This window comes from Molothrus ater, chromosome 27 (genome assembly GCF_012460135.2).
Source record: "Molothrus ater isolate BHLD 08-10-18 breed brown headed cowbird chromosome 27, BPBGC_Mater_1.1, whole genome shotgun sequence".
Lineage (NCBI taxonomy): Eukaryota > Metazoa > Chordata > Aves > Passeriformes > Icteridae > Molothrus > Molothrus ater.
Window position 1 is genome coordinate 1,755,742 of NC_050504.2, and position 16,575 is coordinate 1,772,316.

General features: G+C 64.9%; 1 protein-coding gene across 4 annotated transcripts; it reads right to left on the reverse strand.

Annotated features, from left to right (window-relative positions):
* Nucleotides 1-610: 610 nt before the first annotated feature.
* On the reverse strand, nucleotides 611-15,041 carry ADAM11 (ADAM metallopeptidase domain 11). 4 transcript variants are annotated; one of them, XR_008508860.1, is made up of 29 exons: nucleotides 14,899-15,041; nucleotides 14,166-14,198; nucleotides 13,461-13,660; nucleotides 12,166-12,242; nucleotides 11,763-11,829; nucleotides 11,315-11,400; nucleotides 11,171-11,237; nucleotides 11,001-11,049; nucleotides 10,844-10,911; nucleotides 10,319-10,393; nucleotides 10,158-10,229; nucleotides 9,499-9,665; nucleotides 9,339-9,423; nucleotides 9,166-9,256; nucleotides 9,017-9,068; nucleotides 8,290-8,389; nucleotides 7,952-8,023; nucleotides 7,776-7,868; nucleotides 7,590-7,670; nucleotides 7,459-7,509; nucleotides 6,649-6,712; nucleotides 6,480-6,579; nucleotides 5,674-5,793; nucleotides 5,408-5,576; nucleotides 4,106-4,220; nucleotides 3,590-3,680; nucleotides 3,181-3,198; nucleotides 1,223-2,866; nucleotides 611-1,022 (listed from the first exon to the last, which is right to left on the reverse strand). XR_008508860.1 is itself a non-coding variant. In XM_054517444.1 (28 exons), the coding sequence occupies exons 1-28, from the start codon at nucleotides 14,954-14,956 to the stop codon at nucleotides 2,851-2,853; spliced, it is 2,337 nt and encodes a 778-aa protein (XP_054373419.1). In that variant the 5' UTR covers nucleotides 14,957-15,041; the 3' UTR covers nucleotides 611-2,850. The 4 variants fall into 4 exon arrangements, 3 of the variants coding, with proteins under 3 accessions (XP_054373419.1, XP_054373418.1, XP_036254611.1); XM_054517444.1 differs by having other exon boundaries at nucleotides 611-2,866; XM_054517443.1 differs by lacking the exons at nucleotides 611-1,022; nucleotides 1,223-2,866 and having other exon boundaries at nucleotides 2,873-3,198.
* Nucleotides 15,042-16,575: the final 1,534 nt, after the last annotated feature.

Here is a 16,575-nt window from a genome sequence, read left to right on the forward strand (position 1 = left end):
GCTGGGACAGGTGCAGCGGTGTCCCCATGGTTGGACTGATGGAGCTGTGTCTTTGCACAGGTTCTGAGCATCCCTGTGCTGGGACAGATGGACCCGTGTCCCCGTGCTGGGACAGGGGTGGCAGTGTCCCTGTGCTGGGACAGATGGATCCGTGTCCTTGCACAGGTTCTGAGCATCCCTGTGCTGGGACGAGGAGCAGCCACGTGTCCCCACGGTGGGACAGGGTCCCCAGCCAGGCGGGAAGGAGGGAGCTGGGTGACACTCACCATGTGCCATCTTCTCCATGCCGGGAGGATACTTGGATAACCTGTGACCACTCTTTAGGCCGCTATAAAGTTAATTTGGGTTCCTGTATGACCGCGGGGGCTGGCACAGGATTTACCAACACTACATTTGCTATGGCTAAGTCGAGTTAACACGCTCCATGCTCCTGACTCAGCGTGGCAATGGTGGGGGACAGGCCAGGCTGGAATGTGGGACATTGGGGACATCACTGGGATGAGCTGGAGGGACCCAAGGGCCGCAGCATCCTCACGGATGAAATCCGGGCACCCTCCCGCCCCCCTGGCCGCGTCCCCCCCTCCCCACTCGGGTGAGCAGCACAGCCCCATCCTTTTCCAAATCTTTATTGTAAATAAATTCTGCGACATTGCAGGAGTTGGCCGAGGCCGGAGCCAGGGCCGAGCGGCTCCGGCGGCTCCGGTGGCGGCTCCCAGCGCGTGCAAAGCGGGGCTCAGGGCCGGGGACGGAGCGGGCGGTGCGGGGGTGGCGGCGGCGCCGGGGCCGGGCCGGGCCCGTGGCAGCAGCGGGGGCCGGGGGGGCTTCGCTCTCTTGGCTCTGGAAGCACCGGGTGCCCCCCCCGCCCTTCCCCCGCCACCCTGAGAGCGTTAAAATCATTAAGAAAAATCCCAGTATTTATATTTATATATATATATATATATTTATGTCCCCAAACCCAGTGACAACGGTGGCTTCTTGCTCTGAACCGGGGGTGTCCCCTCGCCGCAGGGAGCGCCCCGGCGCTGTGGCTGTGGCAGCTGTGGGGACACTCTGGTGACAGTGATAGAGATGGGGGTTGATCCCAGACCCTGATGCCCACCGTGGTCCCAGGCCCCCAGGTGGCCCAGCCCAGACAAGATCCCAGCCTGGGGATGTCCAGCCCCCCCCTGTCCGGCTGTCACCTCCCACCCTGTCCCCTGGGGTGCCACCACAGCCACAGCACCCGTGGGTGTCCAGTGGGTGTCACACCAGCCTGGGTGCCACCACACGGCCATGGTTGGGCTTGGGGACACCTTTGGTCACTCTCCATGGCAAAGGGACCTGGTGGTGGGCAGGGAGGGGACACAGAGGGGACACCCCACACTGCTGTGGACAGTGGGTATCGTCCCCCATTGTCCCCGTGCTGGGTGTCCCCAGGAGCGTCCCCACACACACTGGGTTGTGTCACCAAGTGTCACCGGGGATGTCCCCTCCATGCTGAGTGTCACCAGTGGTTACAGGGACCAGTGTGGCCCCCAGTGCTCCGTGGTGCTGTGCTTTGGGTGGCCCTGCAGAGCCACCCCATGCAGGGTGACAAGTGCCACGTGCCATGGGGGGTGTGATGCCTCCCCCTGACCTGCCAAGGGGGTGAGGGACAGCCAGCCTGGGGTGCCACCAGCCTGTCCTGGGGCTGGGGTGACAAGTGCCACCCAGCAAGCTGCCCCGTGTCCCCAGGCCAGGGCTCACCTGTACCCTTCTGTCCTCCCCAACCCCAGTGCCACCAGTTTGGGTTTCACCTGCCTGAGCTGGGGAAGTGGGGGAAGCCTTGGGGGACACCCCTGGGTGCCTGTCCCACCACTGGGGACTTCAGAGTCCCATGGCTTGGGGGATGGGGGGACAATCTGAGGGGGCAAACCCCACGTGGGGGTACTGAACTGCTTTGGGGGGTGGGGAGGCACATTTGGGGTGCAGGACCCTGTGGGACCCAGCCTGGGCACTGGGCAGGGGGGGCACAACTCCAGGCCCTGAACTGGGGATGGGCACTGGTCTGGTACTGGGGACACTGGCCCCATTCTGGGGATGCTGGCCTCATCCTGGGGACACTGGCATTGTCCTGGGGACACTGGCATTGTCCTGGGGGCACTGGCCAGGTCCTGGGAGCACTGGCCCCATCCTGGGGACACTGGCATTGTCCTGGGGGCACTGGCATTGTCCTGGGGGCACTGGCCCCATTCTGGGGATGCTGGCCCCATCCTGGGGACACTGGCATTGTCCTGGGGACACTGGCATTGTCCTGGGGGCACTGGCCCCATTCTGGGGATGCTGGCCTCATCCTGGGGACACTGGCCTCGTCCTGGGGACACTGGCATTGTCCTGGGGACACTGGCCCCATTCTGGGGATGCTGGCCTCATCCTGGGGACACTGGCATTGTCCTGGGGACACTGGCATTGTCCTGGGGGCACTGGCCCCATTCTGGGGATGCTGGCCTCATCCTGGGGACACTGGCATTGTCCTGGGGACACTGGCCAGGTGCTGGGGCACTGGCCCCATCCTGGGGACACTGGCCTTGTCCTGGGGACACTGCCCTGCCTTTTGGGGTGCCAGGGCCCAGCTGGAAGATGCTGCTGGAGGGCAGGGGGATGTGGGGATGTGGCCGGGGGTCCCCTGGCCCCGCGGGTACATTCATGGCTCCCGTGCCGCCTGCCGGGGGGGCCGGGGGGTCCCCGTACATTCGTGGCCGTGCTGGGGGGGCCGGGGGGCGCTCCCGGGTGCCCCCCCCGCGCTCTCCTCCTCGGCCGGAGCCTCGGCAGCGCCGCCCCGTTTAATTGGTGTTAATGAGGCGCTGGGGGGGTGGGGCAGAGCGGCCCCGCTCAGGCCCCCCCGGACCTGAAACACAGAAGTGGGGAGCGTTTAGTGGGGGGCTGTGACACGGGAGGGACACACGGGGGGACACTGAGCTGAAATGAGCCAGCACCGGGGGGGGGGGGGGGGGGGGGAAGCTGTCAGGCCCCCTCCCCTGGGGGCTGCTCCCCTTCAGCCGAGGGGGCACAGAGATGGAGACAGCACGGCCGGACACACAGCACACGGACAGACAGGCTCCCACGCCGTCGGGCTGCCGGACGGTGACGGTGACGGTGACAGGGACGGTGACGGGACGATGGGGGGGACACGGTTACACTCCCTGCTGCGCCGGGTCGTACCTTCCTCGGCGGATGTTCCTTGGGGGGGTGGCAGGGGGAGAGGAGAGCAGCGTTAGTGCCACCACCCCCGTGTCCCCGCTGTGTCCCCACCCCGGTGTCCCCGGTCCCCCCACAGGCAGCAGCAGTGTCCCAGGGGGGGCCCCGACCCAGCACCCCATGCTTGGGGACACAGCCACGGGCTCGGGGTGACAGTGACACCCCGATGGCACATGCAGGCAGGGCAGGCAGGGCTGGGGGCAGGCAGGGGATGGGACAAGGGACCAGGCAGGGCCAGGGGACCAGGCAGGGCCAGGGGAGCCGAGGCCACACCGCGGGGGGACTGGCAGTGTCCCGGCGGTGACGCTGTGCGGAGGGGACGTGGCCGGTGACAGCAGCAGCAGAGGGGACGAGCCATGCGGTGGCTGCTTACTTAAATCCCCAGCCTGTCCCCCCTAGGACGATGGCAGCCACCAGCACGGCCCCCGCGATGGAGCCGATAATGATATTGGTGCCACTGGGACCTGTGACAGACGGGACAGGGAGGAGGGGACAGGGTCACACGTCAGTGGCAAGGGGACATGGGGACATGGGGACATGGGGACATAGCCCTGGGGAGTCGGGAAAGGGACAAACCCAGCCACAGGGAACACGTCAGTGGGGAGGGGACATGGGGACACCAGGACACAGCCCCAGCGCTGTGGGGACCCAGGAGGGAGGCAAACCCAGCACAGGGACCCACCTCAGTGGGGACAGGATGCGGGGACACGGGGACACGGCCCCAGGCATGGCCCAGAGCTGTGGGCACCTGGGAGAGGGGACAAACGCAGCCCTGCCCGGCTGAGCTGCGGCACCAGGGCGGGTGGGGGACACTCTGGCTGGGGACAAAGCGGGACAGCCTGTGTGGCCTGGGGACAGCAGGGAGCCTTGTCCCCGCGGGCACACGGACCCTTGTATCGCTCCGTCTCCCCCGTGGGCTTCGGCTCCGGGATGGGGTCGTAGACGCTGCAGTCCTTGCCCGTCCACTCCGCCCGGCAGATGCACTTCCCCTCGTTGCTGCAAACCTGTGACAGGACAGTGCCACCCCCTGTCAGAGTCTGTCCGAATGTTCCCTCATCTGCCTCATTTGGGGATCACTGAAGAGAAAACCCCCTGTCTAAAATCTCTGGCTCTGAAGGACAAAGTCACATGCCAGCAAGGCCCAGAGACCTGAGAGCATTGCTAAGTTATTGTTTTCACAGGTGTTGTTTGCTGTATGAGCCCAAAGAAGGGGGCACTGTGCCCTTTTTTCAACAACAGCCTTGGGAGCTGTCCCACCTCTCGGCCTGGCTGGATTCTCCTGAGTTCTGGGTGGTCCCCCCACAGAAGACCCTCGCCTGTTTTACAACCACCGTGACAGACAGACTGAGATGTGAGGAGCCTCTCCATCAAGGACTGAGACATGAAACCCCCATGTGAAAAGGCCCCTCTGCTCCTTCCAAGGACTGGGACTGAAACCCCCAGCCCGGGGCAGGTGTGTGGGGGAGGCAAGCTGACCAGAGCGAGATGTTTGCCTGCAGGTTGTGACCGCTGGACCAAGAACACAATGGCTCTGGTTTACTGCTGAGAGCATGGACTACCTGTTACATCTATTCCTTATTGTATCTGTTTCCCCCCTCCACCCACAGCAATTTGCAATAGAGTTATCATAATAAAAACCTCTGAGTTAGTGAGAGATTTTGAGATCTCCCTGACATAACAGGTGGATCCTTGACTGGACTGGACCAAAGGTCTGTTCCTCTACATTTCTATCTACTGATGAGGATCTTACTCTTCTAGTATATTAATTACAATTGACTTCCAATCCTTAGAATCTGGTTTAAATCCAGAGAAGAATAATAAACATAACCTTATTCATACTAACCCTAAGTATCCTCCTGACTGCACTAAACTTTTCACTCGCCCAAATAAACCCTGACTCAGAAAAACTATCCCCACATGAGTGTGGGGATATTGCTATGTTTGGTAGCTATATCCCCCCCCCCCTTTTTTCTCTCTTCTTCTCTATCTTTTTCTCTCCCTTAATCCCTCTATCGCATTTTGCTCTGGTCATTCAATCAAGGTGCATTTGTTTTGATTATCACTGCAAACCCCCTTGTGCCGTGTCGGTTTTTTGCACCCTGACATCGCTCCACGAACCATCACGAATCCCATTCGTAAGGACGGACTGTGCCACCCCCAGGGTGTCCCCTGTCCCCAGCGCGCCCCTCACCCCGTGATCGAAGCAGATCTTCCCGTCCCAGCTGCCGGGGCAGGAGCTGAAGTTAAAGGCGGTGGCTGGAAGGCATTTGCGGTCGAGACAGAGCATTCCGGGCCCGCAGGGCGTCCCGTCCTCCACGTAGCTCAGGTCCGAGCCATCCACCAGCTGCACGTGGCCGCCCCTGTGGCAGGACAGCCCCCGGGTGACACCGGGTGACACCGGGTGACACCGGCGCCCCGAGGAGCCGCGGCCGGTGCCGGTGCCAGCGCTGCCGGTACCTGCAGTCCACGTAGCGGTTCTGGTGGTAGAAGGTGGTGGTGGCGATCTCCCCGCTGAGCTCCCCCAGCCGCGGCGAGCCCGAGATGTTGGCGCACAGGAGGAAGCCGCAGAGGACGTCCCTTCAAGGGGGACAGCGTGGTGTCACCAGGTGTTGCAGTGTGATGTAATTGCCTGTTTCAGCTATCCCAGCTCTTCTCCCAGGTGTGCCAATACCCTCTCCCTTCCCCTCCCATTGCCTCCTGCTGAGAGCTGTCCATCAGTCTCAGTATGGCAGCAAGGGCATCGTGTGATTGGCAGAGTTCAAAAGATGCCTCTCAGCCCTGGGGACATTGGGCCGTCCAGGTGTCATTTGTCCCCTGAGACTTCCCCTCCTTTACCTGGTTGGTGGGATCCCTACCCCTTCCCTCCCCCTCTCCCTGGGTTAAAAGACACAGCAACCACACGGTTTGGCCGTTCTGTTGGAGCTGTTGCTGGATTCAGAGGCCTGTGTGCCAGGAATAAAGCTCTGGATCAAAACCCTCCAGCAGAACCATCTCCCTTTTCCTTCCCCATGGCCTAAAGCCTTTCCTCCAGAGGTAAACCTGAGCTCCTGCAGGCCTGGACTTGTCCCAAGTGCCGGCTGCAGCATCCAGCCAGCCAAAGGTGTCTCTGAGGTGAAACCACCACAGCTGCTGCCCTTGGCCAAGCAGCAAGGGCCAGCCAAGCCCAGGCACGTTCCATCCAGCAATATTGGGATTGTATTCCAATAACCAGGGCGGGCAGGTGGCAGCGGGAGGGGCGGTGTGAGGGGACAGGGGACACTCACTGCTTGTTGCACTGCAGCCAGCCCAGCCCCTCGCGGCCGCAGTTCCCCCGCTCCGTCCCCTCCACGTTCAGCTTCTCGTAGCAGAAGCGCTCGGCCGAGCCTGGCAGAGAGGAGCGAGTGTCACCCGCTCGTCACCCCCGCGTCCCCTCCCGGCCCCGCCCGCACTCACTGCGGCCCCAGAGCGCGTTGCACTGACGGTCCCGGGTCTTGCAGCGCCCGCCGTAGCATCGGCCCTGCGGGGAGGGGACAGGGTCAGGGTGGGGGAGATTCGGGGGACAGAAGAGCAGTCAGGGCTGTGGGAGGTTTAGGGGCTGGACAGGGGACAGGGGTCCTGGAGGGGACTCAGGGGCTGGAGAGGGATCGGGGGTCTGGAGGAGGTTCAGGGGCTAGAGAGGGGTCAGGGCTGGGGGAAGTTCAGGGGCTGGAGAGGGCTCAGGGGTTGGAGAGCAGTCAGGGATCCTGGAAGGGGCTCAGGGGACAGGACAGCAGTCAGGGGTCCTGGAGGAGGATCAGGGGCTGGACAGGGGTCAGGGGACTGGGGAGAGGTGTCGAGGCTGCAGAGGGGCTCACCCACGTGCCCTGCAGGGACAATGAGCCCCCACACACATCCCCCCATGCCTGGTCCCAGGAGCACTGCCCCAGCTCATGTGGTGTAGGGATCAAAAGCCACGTGTGTGCACAGCCAGGGGACAGCAGGACCCCCAAACCCACACCCAGGGGCTCAGGACCCCCAAAACCCCCAAACCCACACCCAGGCGTGCGTGCATGGCTCAGCTGTGGCTGCAATTGCTGACAAAAAAGTCACAAACTGGTTTGGGTTGGAAGGGACCTTAAGCCCATCCAGTTCCATCCCCTGCCATGGCAGGGACAGCTCCCACCAGGCCAGGCTGCCCCAAGCCTTGGACAGTCCCAAATGCACTTTTAACATGCACAAGGAGCCTGTGGGGATGTGCCCAGCCCAGCCCTGGGCTGAACTCACCTGCTCGTTCTCACAGAAGTACCCATCCAGCTTGTGGAGGTTGGGGGGACACTGTGGGGACATGGAGAAGAGGTTGGGTGATGCCACAAGGCCTCACAACGTGTCCCACAGTGTCCCCTGGCCCCACTGACCTGGCTGGAGTCCCCGGTGCAGGTCTCAGGGATGTCACACTCGTTCACAGCCTCCCGGCAGGACACTCCACGTGGCTCGTACTGCCCGGGGCACAAACCCCACTCAGCAGGAAGGGGACAGACCCCAGCGGATCCACATCCGGATCCTGCCCCCCCCGAGCCCCCCGGGTGCCCCCATGTCCTCACCTTGCAGCCCTTGCAGCAGAGCCCATCGCTGCACATGGCGTCGTGGGTCAGGGTGCATTTCTTGCAGCAGTTTCCGCCGCTCCTCGCGCACTCCTGCCGGGACAGCGGCTGGAATCAGCCCCTGGGCAGCCCTGCAGCCCCCCCGGGCGGGGGGAGCAGCCCCTGGCCCTGCTCACCGCCAGCGAGCCGCAGTCGCACTCCTCGCCCGCCTCCACGAAGCCATTGCCGCACTCCGGGGGATCCAGGAGCTGCCGGCACCGAGGGGGGACAGGACAGGACACACACACACACACACGGGAGCTGCTGGGGACCCCGAGCCATCCCCTGCCGTGAGCCCCCCAAAAGGGCATCACATCCCCGGGAATGGCAGCACCCCCAAACTGCTGCCAGGCACGAGGCTCCCCCGCTCCGCCAGTTCAGCCGGGGCTGGGGACACCTCGAGGGACCCCGGGAGGCGCCCCCAGAGCATCGGTCCCCGCTGTGACCCCCAGAGGGGCCGGGAGGGCCGCTTTACCTTCAGGGGTTTGTTGAAGAGGCAGCTGCCGCCGCCGTCCTGCAGGAACTGGTTGTACTCATCGATGCTGCAGCGGGAGAACTTCCGCGGGAGGTAATACCTGAGGGGTGGGGTCATTGTCACTTCATTGTCACTGTCACTGTCACTGTCACACCGCCACACCCTGCCCGGGGGCACTGCCGGACACAACAACCCGGGCAGGAGCTCGGCAGCGGTGACACGAGGTGTGGCAGGGATGTGGCAGGGGATGTGACAAGGATGTGGCGAGGATGTGGCACGGATGTGGCACGGATGTGGCTGGGATGTGGCAGAGATGTGGCAGGGATGTGGCAGGGATGTGGCAGGGATGTGGCACGGATGTGGCAGGGATGTGGCACGGATGTGGCACGGATGTGGCAGATGTGGCAGAGGATGTGGCACGGATGTGGCACGGATGTGGCTGGGATGTGGCAGAGATGTGGCTGGGATGTGGCAGAGATGTGGCAGGGATGTGGCAGGGATGTGGCAGGGATGTGGCACGGATGTGGCAGGGATGTGGCACGGATGTGGCACGGATGTGGCAGATGTGGCAGAGGATGTGGCACGGATGTGGCACGGATGTGGCTGGGATGTGGCAGAGATGTGGCAGAGATGTGGCAGGGATGTGGCAGAGGATGTGGCAGGGATGCGACAGATGTGGCACGGATGTGGCAGGGATGTGGCAGCGCCACCCCGACCGGGCACCCACCCTGTGTCCTCCATGATACAGCCCAGCCACGGGTCCGGACAGCGACAGTCCCCTGCGAGGAGAGGAGAGGGCTGAGGCTGCACAATGTCCCGCTGCCAGCCCGGTGGCACCGCGGCGTGTCCCCATTGTCGCCACTGTCCCCGCGGTACCTGCGGCCGTGCGGTGCTTGTTCCACATCATGCCCACGTTCTGCCCCAGGGTCTGTGCCAGTGTCACCGCCATGGAAGCCACGTTGCCGTACTGCTCGGGAGGGACGCGGTGTCACCTCGGGCACCCCCGTCCCTGTCCCCAGCGCCCCTCGGGGGGGTCCCACCGCACCCACCTCGTTGACGCCGCAGGCGCGGGCAGCGGAGCAGATGCCCCCGACAAAGGCGGTGCCGCTGCGGCTGCTCAGAAACGTCCGACCCCTGCGAGGAAGAGGATGGTGGGGACGGGGGACGCTGTCCCCGGCCCCGGGGGGGACGCGTGGGCGCAGCGCTCACGAGAAGAGGTGGACGGCGTCGCTGTGCTCTGCCAGCCCCTCCCGCCGGTACTTCACAAACTCGTTCAGGATCTCCAGGGAGTCTTGTCCCACCCGGATCCGGTCCTCGGCCGCCCACGTTTCCATGGCCACCAGCACGATGCGGGTGTTGAGCTGCTCCTTGTAGATCTGCGGGGACAAAGGGACGGTGCGGGGGACGCCACCCCTCCCAGGGACAAACCCAGCACTCCTGGGGACAAACCCGTGTGGACAACTCCAGGAGCTGGGCACGCACATCCGTCACCAGGGACAATTCTCCAGGGACAAACTCAGCAGGTGCCAAAGGAAAAACAACAGCGGGACAAATTCCCTGTGGTCAAAATCTCAAGGGACCAACGCAGCAGGTGCTGAGGACCAAACCCCGGGATAAACCAGCAGGAATTAAGGACAAACTCCCTGGGAATAGATCCACCAGCTGCTGGGAACAGTCCCCTCAGGGATAACCCCAGCAGGGACAAACCCACCAGGGTGGGGATAAACCCAGGAATTGCCCACTGGGGATAAATCCCTTGGGAATGAAGGGTAATGAAGCCCCCAAGGGACAAATCCTTCAGATGCCGGGGATTATCCTCCCAGGGACAACCCCCCCAGGGACAAATTCCTCCCTGAGTCCCCCCTCACCATGTCAGCCAGGTTGACCACAGACTTGGCGAAGTTGCTGGTGAGAACTACGGACCTGCGGAGCTGCAAGAACTGGGGGCACAGCAGGGCCAGGTGGGGTTGGGACGGGGGCCAGGCCGACCCCTCACCGCCCCCGCCAGCCCCGGAACGCCCCCGCTCACCAGCTCATGGTCGTTCACCACGGCCAGCTCGATGTACTTGGTCTCGCTGTGCACCGTGTGCTGGGCTCGGCGGACCTGCAGGGGGAACCCGCGGCTGAGCTGGGATGGAGCTCCCGAGCCCTCCGGGGATGTTTGGGATGCAGGGAGCGGACAGAGCCACGGGGAGGTTGGGATGCGGCCCCATCAGTGTTCCCGGCAGGAACAGCACTCTGCAAACACCCACGGAGGAGCGTGAGGAAGGCTACTGCAATTAACATTGGGAGGGCACAGGAGAGGGCTGTGATGAGGTTGGTTAAGAGAGGGTAGTTAGTCATGGGAGATGATTTGAGTTAAGCTAGGGAGAGGGTTTGAACTCTGAGTTAAAGGACTTAAGCCTTTTGCATTTCCGAGCTCTGCCACGCTAGCTGGTCCTTTTCTTGGACGTGGTGGAGGCGTCTGGCTGTACCCTCAGCCACCGAGCACAGATCAACCACGGTCCCCTGCCCGTGTCCTCTGTCCCCTGTGCACCCCGCTGTCCCCACTGACCTGCCGCCGCCGCCGCAGCTTTGGAATCCCAGCCGGGACACGCTGGCTCAGCGCAGGGAAGAGGCAGCCTGAAGGGAAGGGACAGAGCTGGTGGCACAGCAGGACACAGGGCCACCGAGGTGGCCGCCAGGGGGGACAGCTTTGTGAGGACGCTCACCCAGTCGGGGGCAGCTGGGGATGCGCTGCACGATGTGCGGTCGAAGACCCTGCCGCGGGGAGAGGCGTGTCACGGCCATGCGTGCGACAGGAGGACTGCCATGTCCCCGTGTCCCCATGGCTGTCCCCAGGCCACAGGCAGAGCCACCTTGGGGCGGTGGCAGCGCTCACCTGCCCGCGCTCGGCGCCCTCCTGGGGCTCGATCAGGTACGTGGCTCGGCCGTCCGAGAAGACCCCGCTGCAAACAGAGGCGGCCGTGTCGGGGTGCAGAGGGGTGCAGCCCCCGGCCCCCCTGCCGGCCCGGGGGATACTCACCGCAGGCCCTGGCAGCTGGAGAGGGCGGCGAAGGAGCGGGGCTGCCCCCGGATCCGGCCCTGGTAGTAGCAGTGCTCCCCTGCGCCCTGCGGAGCGGGGAAGGCGCTGAGCCTCGGGGGTGCCGCCCTGCCCCACACCGGGCTCAGGGCTCTGGGGTTCGGTGCCAGGCACCCTCAGGATGCCCTGCTCGAGGAGCATCCCCCAGAACCCTGTCAGCACCCTGCCAGGCAGGGCTGGGCACCCAGGGGCACCCAGGGGCACTCAGGGGTGGGTGGGGGGATAATGAGCTGCTGGGGACCATTCCTGGGCTTTTGTGGGATTTATGAACTGGCCACCACAACCCCTGCACTGGCACAGCACATTTTACACAGCATGGTGTAGTTTGGCACAGCACAGCACAGCGTGGTTTGGCACGGCACGGTTTGGCACGGCCTGGCACACATCTTACCGTGCTGTGGCTGCCGTTGCTGCCCGCGCCGAGGTGCCGCTCCACGTAGTGGGAGGCGAGGAGGTGGCTGCCGGGAGAGGGTGGGGGGTAAGAGGCCGTGGGGTGGGGAGGAAGGAGAGGAGGAAGAGGAGGAAGAAGGAGACGACAGCAGCGATCCACGTGCAGGGCACCACCCCGGTGTGGGAGACCACCCACCACCCACATACAAGGTACCACCCCAGAACGGGACCCCCCGGTTTGGGCTCCCTGTCCCCTCTGCTCCACCCGCACTGCTGGGATGGCTCAGCACAGCTCCCCCATCCCCGGGCACCCCCAGCTCCTCCCCTCCGCCCGGGGGGCAGCAGCAGCCCCCTGGTTCCCTGGTTGGTGCCGGCTCCCCTGCCAGGAGCCCCGGGTCACTCACTGGTTCAGCCGGAGATCGAGGGTGAAGGCTGAGCCGAAGGCACGCACCATGAAGCTCACCTGTGCCAGGTGCAGCCCCTGCAGGGGGCAGAGCAGTCAACCCCCAAAAAAATTCATAACTCAAATAATCATTAAAACCCCAACCCAAATACGCAGCCTGTGAAGATGCTTTTTTTTTTTTTTAACCGAAAAATTCAGCATAAATAAAACCTTTTTTTTTTTTTTTTTTTTTTTTTTTTTGTTTTTTTTTTTTTTTTTGTTTTTTTTTTGTTTAAACCCATCACCCCTGGAGCCCTGGGGTGGCACCTGCGTCCCGGTTGCCGTGTTGGGGATTCCGGAGGGTCCCCCCTGCTCTGGGCCCAGCCCGGCCGCGGCAGCGGAGCCACCGCTCCTCCCGCCCTGCGGCGCCGCCGCTCCTGACCTAATTCCCAATTCCTAATTCCCGATTCCTGCCGCCGGCAGCGGGAGCCGAGCGCTGCGGCGCGGCCTCACGCCCGGCAAACTCGGCGCGCACCGGGGAAACGGCAGAAAAGCCAAACTCATCGCGGCGTGCCCCGTGCCCTTGCTGGGAAGCCGGCGCAGCTCGGGACGAGGAGCTGTCTGTCATCACAGGGAAGGGATGTCCCGGGCCCCGTTCGCATCCCGGCAGCACTGCCGGAGAGGGCTCCGACACCGGAGCCAGCCCCGAGCTCCTCCCGCCGGGACACCCCGGGTTAACACGGCCCTGGCCCCTCGCCAGCGCGGCGGCTGCCGGCGCTTCCCGGAGGTTTCACTCCAGCCCGGTGTAAATCACCTCTGCGGCCAGAGCAGCTCCTCCTCTCGCCTTTCTCCGGCGCGCACGGGGATCGATAGGCGCCGGCCTCCGCGGCTGCCAGCGCCGCAACTCCCCCGGGCCGGATGGGGCGCGTGTGCTGCTCCCCGAAACAAATCCCGAAACGCGGGGATGGGTGGGGGGCACTGCCCGAGCCTGGGCTGCGCTGGGGAGCGGCACCGGCTGGGATCTGGGGGCCTGAGCCCGTCCTTGCCGGACCCACGAGTCTGTTCCTGGCTTCGTCTCTCCCAACACCCGCGCGCCGCCCGTTCCCAGATTTAATGGGATTTTGCGGCACAAGTCCGTGTCCCCACGGGGAGCACGGCAGCGCGATGGTCCCTGGGGGGATCAGGGCTCCGGTTCGGGGTGCTGGTACACGCTGGGGTGTGGCTGGGCCAGCGACGGCGCTGCCTGGGGACCTGGAGGTGCCACCTCCTGCCAGGGACCCTGAAAAGGGAGCGGGTTGGGGGCTCTCGTTCACTTACGGGTCCTCCTCCTCCTCCTCCTCCTCCTCCTTCTCCGGGCTCATGCCTGACCCTGGTGTCCAGCTGATGCTTTGGGACTTCTCCTCCCGAGCTCTGCCCCACCAGCCTGCTGGGGTGGGTGATTTGGGAGAGCACCCGCCCTTCCTGCCATGCGGCCCGCGGGAGCCTCCGCGGCAGCGCTCCGGCCTGCAAGGCAGGACCTGCGGGACAGGGGACAGGGACAGGGTCACGGCCACCCTGGGAGGGCTGGGGGACATGGACCTGGGGAGGACGAGGGACAGAGACACAGCGGCCTGGGGACAAGGGGATGAGGAGGGACAGGGAGATGGGAACACGCAGGGGTGGGAGCATGAGGGGACAGAGTTGGTGAAGGTGCTCAGGAGGTGGCCCAAGAAGGGGACACTCGTGTCCTGGATGGGATGGCCAGGGAACATGGAGGATGGGTACAGGGATTGTCCCAGGGTGCACAGCTGGGGAACATCCAGGTGTGCCCAGGAGGGGACAGCCAGGCAGCACGGGCTGGGAGGGGTGCCCAGGGCATGGGGGTGACCAGGAGGGGAACACAGCGGGGTGGGGAAGCTCAGGAGGTCTCAGATACAGTGGCATGTCCTGAAGGGGACACACAGGGGACATGGGTGGCTGATAAAATGATGCATTCCGGAAGGGGGCATGCAGGGGAGAGGGGGCTCAGAAATGCCAGCACACCTGGAGGAAAGGTTGGGGTGGGATCAGCATATCCTAGAGAGAGCATGCAGGGAAAAGAGGGGGCTGGAATGAGGACACATCTCAGAGGGGACACCCAGGGGACAGAGAGGGCCGGGATGGGCCCACCGAGTGGGAGATGGAAGACTGGTATGGGGACATCCCCCTAGAGAGGACAAGGAGGGGACAGCAGGAATGGTGCAGGGACACCTTTGGAGGTGACAGCCAGGGGACACGGTGCGTGGCCGCTATGGGGACACATCCCAAGGGGACGTGGAGGGCTGCTCCGAGGACATCTATGGGGCATGCAGGGAACGGGGGATGCGAGATGGGGACACATCCCGGAGGGGACACGGGGGGCTGCGATGCGGCCACCTCCGGAGAGGGAGCGCGGCGGGGGCCGCTGCGGGGACAGCGCGGTGGAGGGCGCGGGGCCGGGGCCGGGGGGGAACGCGGGGCTGCGGGGCAGGTGCGGGGCCGGGGCAGGTGCGGGGCCGGGGCTGCGGGGCCGGAGCAGGTGCGGGGGGATCGCGGGCCCGGCCCCTCCCGGGGCTCTGCGGGGCGGCGCTGCGGAAAAATGTGTCGATGCAGCGAAAAAGCCGCAGCGGCGGCGGCGGGGCCGGGAGCGGAGCGGGGCGATGCGGGGCCGGGAGCGCGGCGGGAGCGATGCGCGGCCGGTACCGGAGCCGGTACCGGGGCGATGGCGGAGCGGGAGCGGGAGCGGGTCCGGACCTACCTGCCCGCGGGGCGAGCGAGAGCAGCGCGGCCAGCAGCCACCCCCGCAGCGGGCTCATGGCTCCCTCATGCTCCGCCAGCGGCCGCGCCGGGCCCGCCGCGCCGGGGACCGTCACCGTCCCGTCCGGCCCCCCCGCCCCGGGCCGGGCCGGCAGCGCCGCCCCCGCCCCGCCCGCACGCGGCCCCGGGCCCGCCGGACCGGACCGGCACCGGCACCGGCAGCGCCGGCAGCGGCACCGGCAGCGCCGCCCCGGGCCCGCCCCGCCCCGCCCGGCCCCGCCGCCCCCGGTACCGGCCCCTTCCACCCTCCCCGCCCCGGCTGCCGCAGCGCCGCTGGCACCCGCGGCACTGCAGCACCGGAGCCCCGCTGGCATCGCCCCCAAACCGGCAGCACCCCGGCCGGTACCGGAGGAGCCGGTGCCATCACCCCCCGGAATGGTACCGGAGCCCCCCGGGCCGGCGCTGGGCATCCCGCACCAGCAGCGACCGCCGGTGTCAGACCCCCCCCAGCCGGACCAGACTGTGTCCCCCCACAGCCACCGGCACAGGGACACCAGGACGAGAGCTCCTGAGCCAATACTGGAACCCCAGGACAGAATCAAATCCCCCTCAGCCACTGCTGCCCCCCAGCCAGTGCAGGATCCCCACACCAGTACCAGCCCCTGCAGCCAGCCTCAAACCCTCCCAACACCAGTACCAGGCTCCCCAGCCAGCCCCAACCCTCCCAACACCAGTACCAGGCTCCCCAGCCAGTTCAGGGCCTCCAGTTGGGACTGGAAGCCCCCAGTCTGCACCGTGGCCCCCTCAGCTGGTACCGAGTCCCTGACTTGTCCCCAGCTGGTCCCCAGCCAGTCCCAGAGCCCCTGCAGATTGTCCTGGTGCTGCCAACCAGTACCAGGACCCACACCATTATTAGACCCCCCCAAATGGGACTGAAGCCCCCAACCAGCACCACCCTCCCAGCTGGAACTGAGCCCTGCCTGGTGCCAGGGCTGGTGCTGGCTGTGGCAGCCCCCTGTGCCAAGGGGATGGTGCTGGAGCCAGGGAGTGCTGGTGCCCACAGCAGTGGGCACACGGGGCTGAACTCCCAGTTCACATCCCTCACCCTCCTCCAGGACAACTTTTTTGGACCTTTTTGGCCCATTTTGTGTTATGGTTCCAAGCCCTTCTGAGCTCGGCCTGTTATCCCCAGTACTGGCAGAGCCATCAGGAACTGGAACCTGAGAGGCAGCTGCACAAGAGGGGCTCCAGCACCTTCTCAGCCACACTCAGGGGGTTTCTGGCTGGCAAATGGTCCTTTCCAGGCAGATCAGCATGGGGCAGGCAGGGCTCCCACACTGGGACCTGCTGCCCTTGGACCTTCCTCTTCCTCCATGCAGCGAGGGGAGGAACTGCAGCATCAGGTGCAGCAGAGATGATCCAGCACCTGCTTGGCTCCTCAGGAGCTCTGAGGCTGCCAGCCCGAGGGGGACAGTCCCTCCCGGTGCCCCTCTGGTGCTCTTCAGCACCACAGGGACAATGAGGTGCTCAGCAGGGTGCACCTATACCTGGTAGCAGGGAACAGCTGTTCACTGGAAGATGTCCCTGCCCCGGGCAGGGGGATGGATGAGCTTTAAGTCTCTTCCAAGATTCTCCATCTCCAGCCTGAACATCTCATCCAAGGCCTACAGGGTGCCCA

Coding starts and splice junctions, on each gene's coding strand:
- ADAM11 (XM_054517443.1), bottom strand. CDS start 14,956: ATGAGCCCGCTGCGGGGGTGGCTGCTGGCCGCGCTGCTCTCGCTCGCC. Junction 7,869..7,951: donor GCGACTGCGGCTCGCTGGCG/GTGAGCAGGGCC, acceptor CTGTCCCGGCAG/GAGTGCGCGAGGAGCGGCGG. Junction 7,671..7,775: donor TCTGCTGCAAGGGCTGCAAG/GTGAGGACATGG, acceptor TGCCCCGGGCAG/TACGAGCCACGTGGAGTGTC.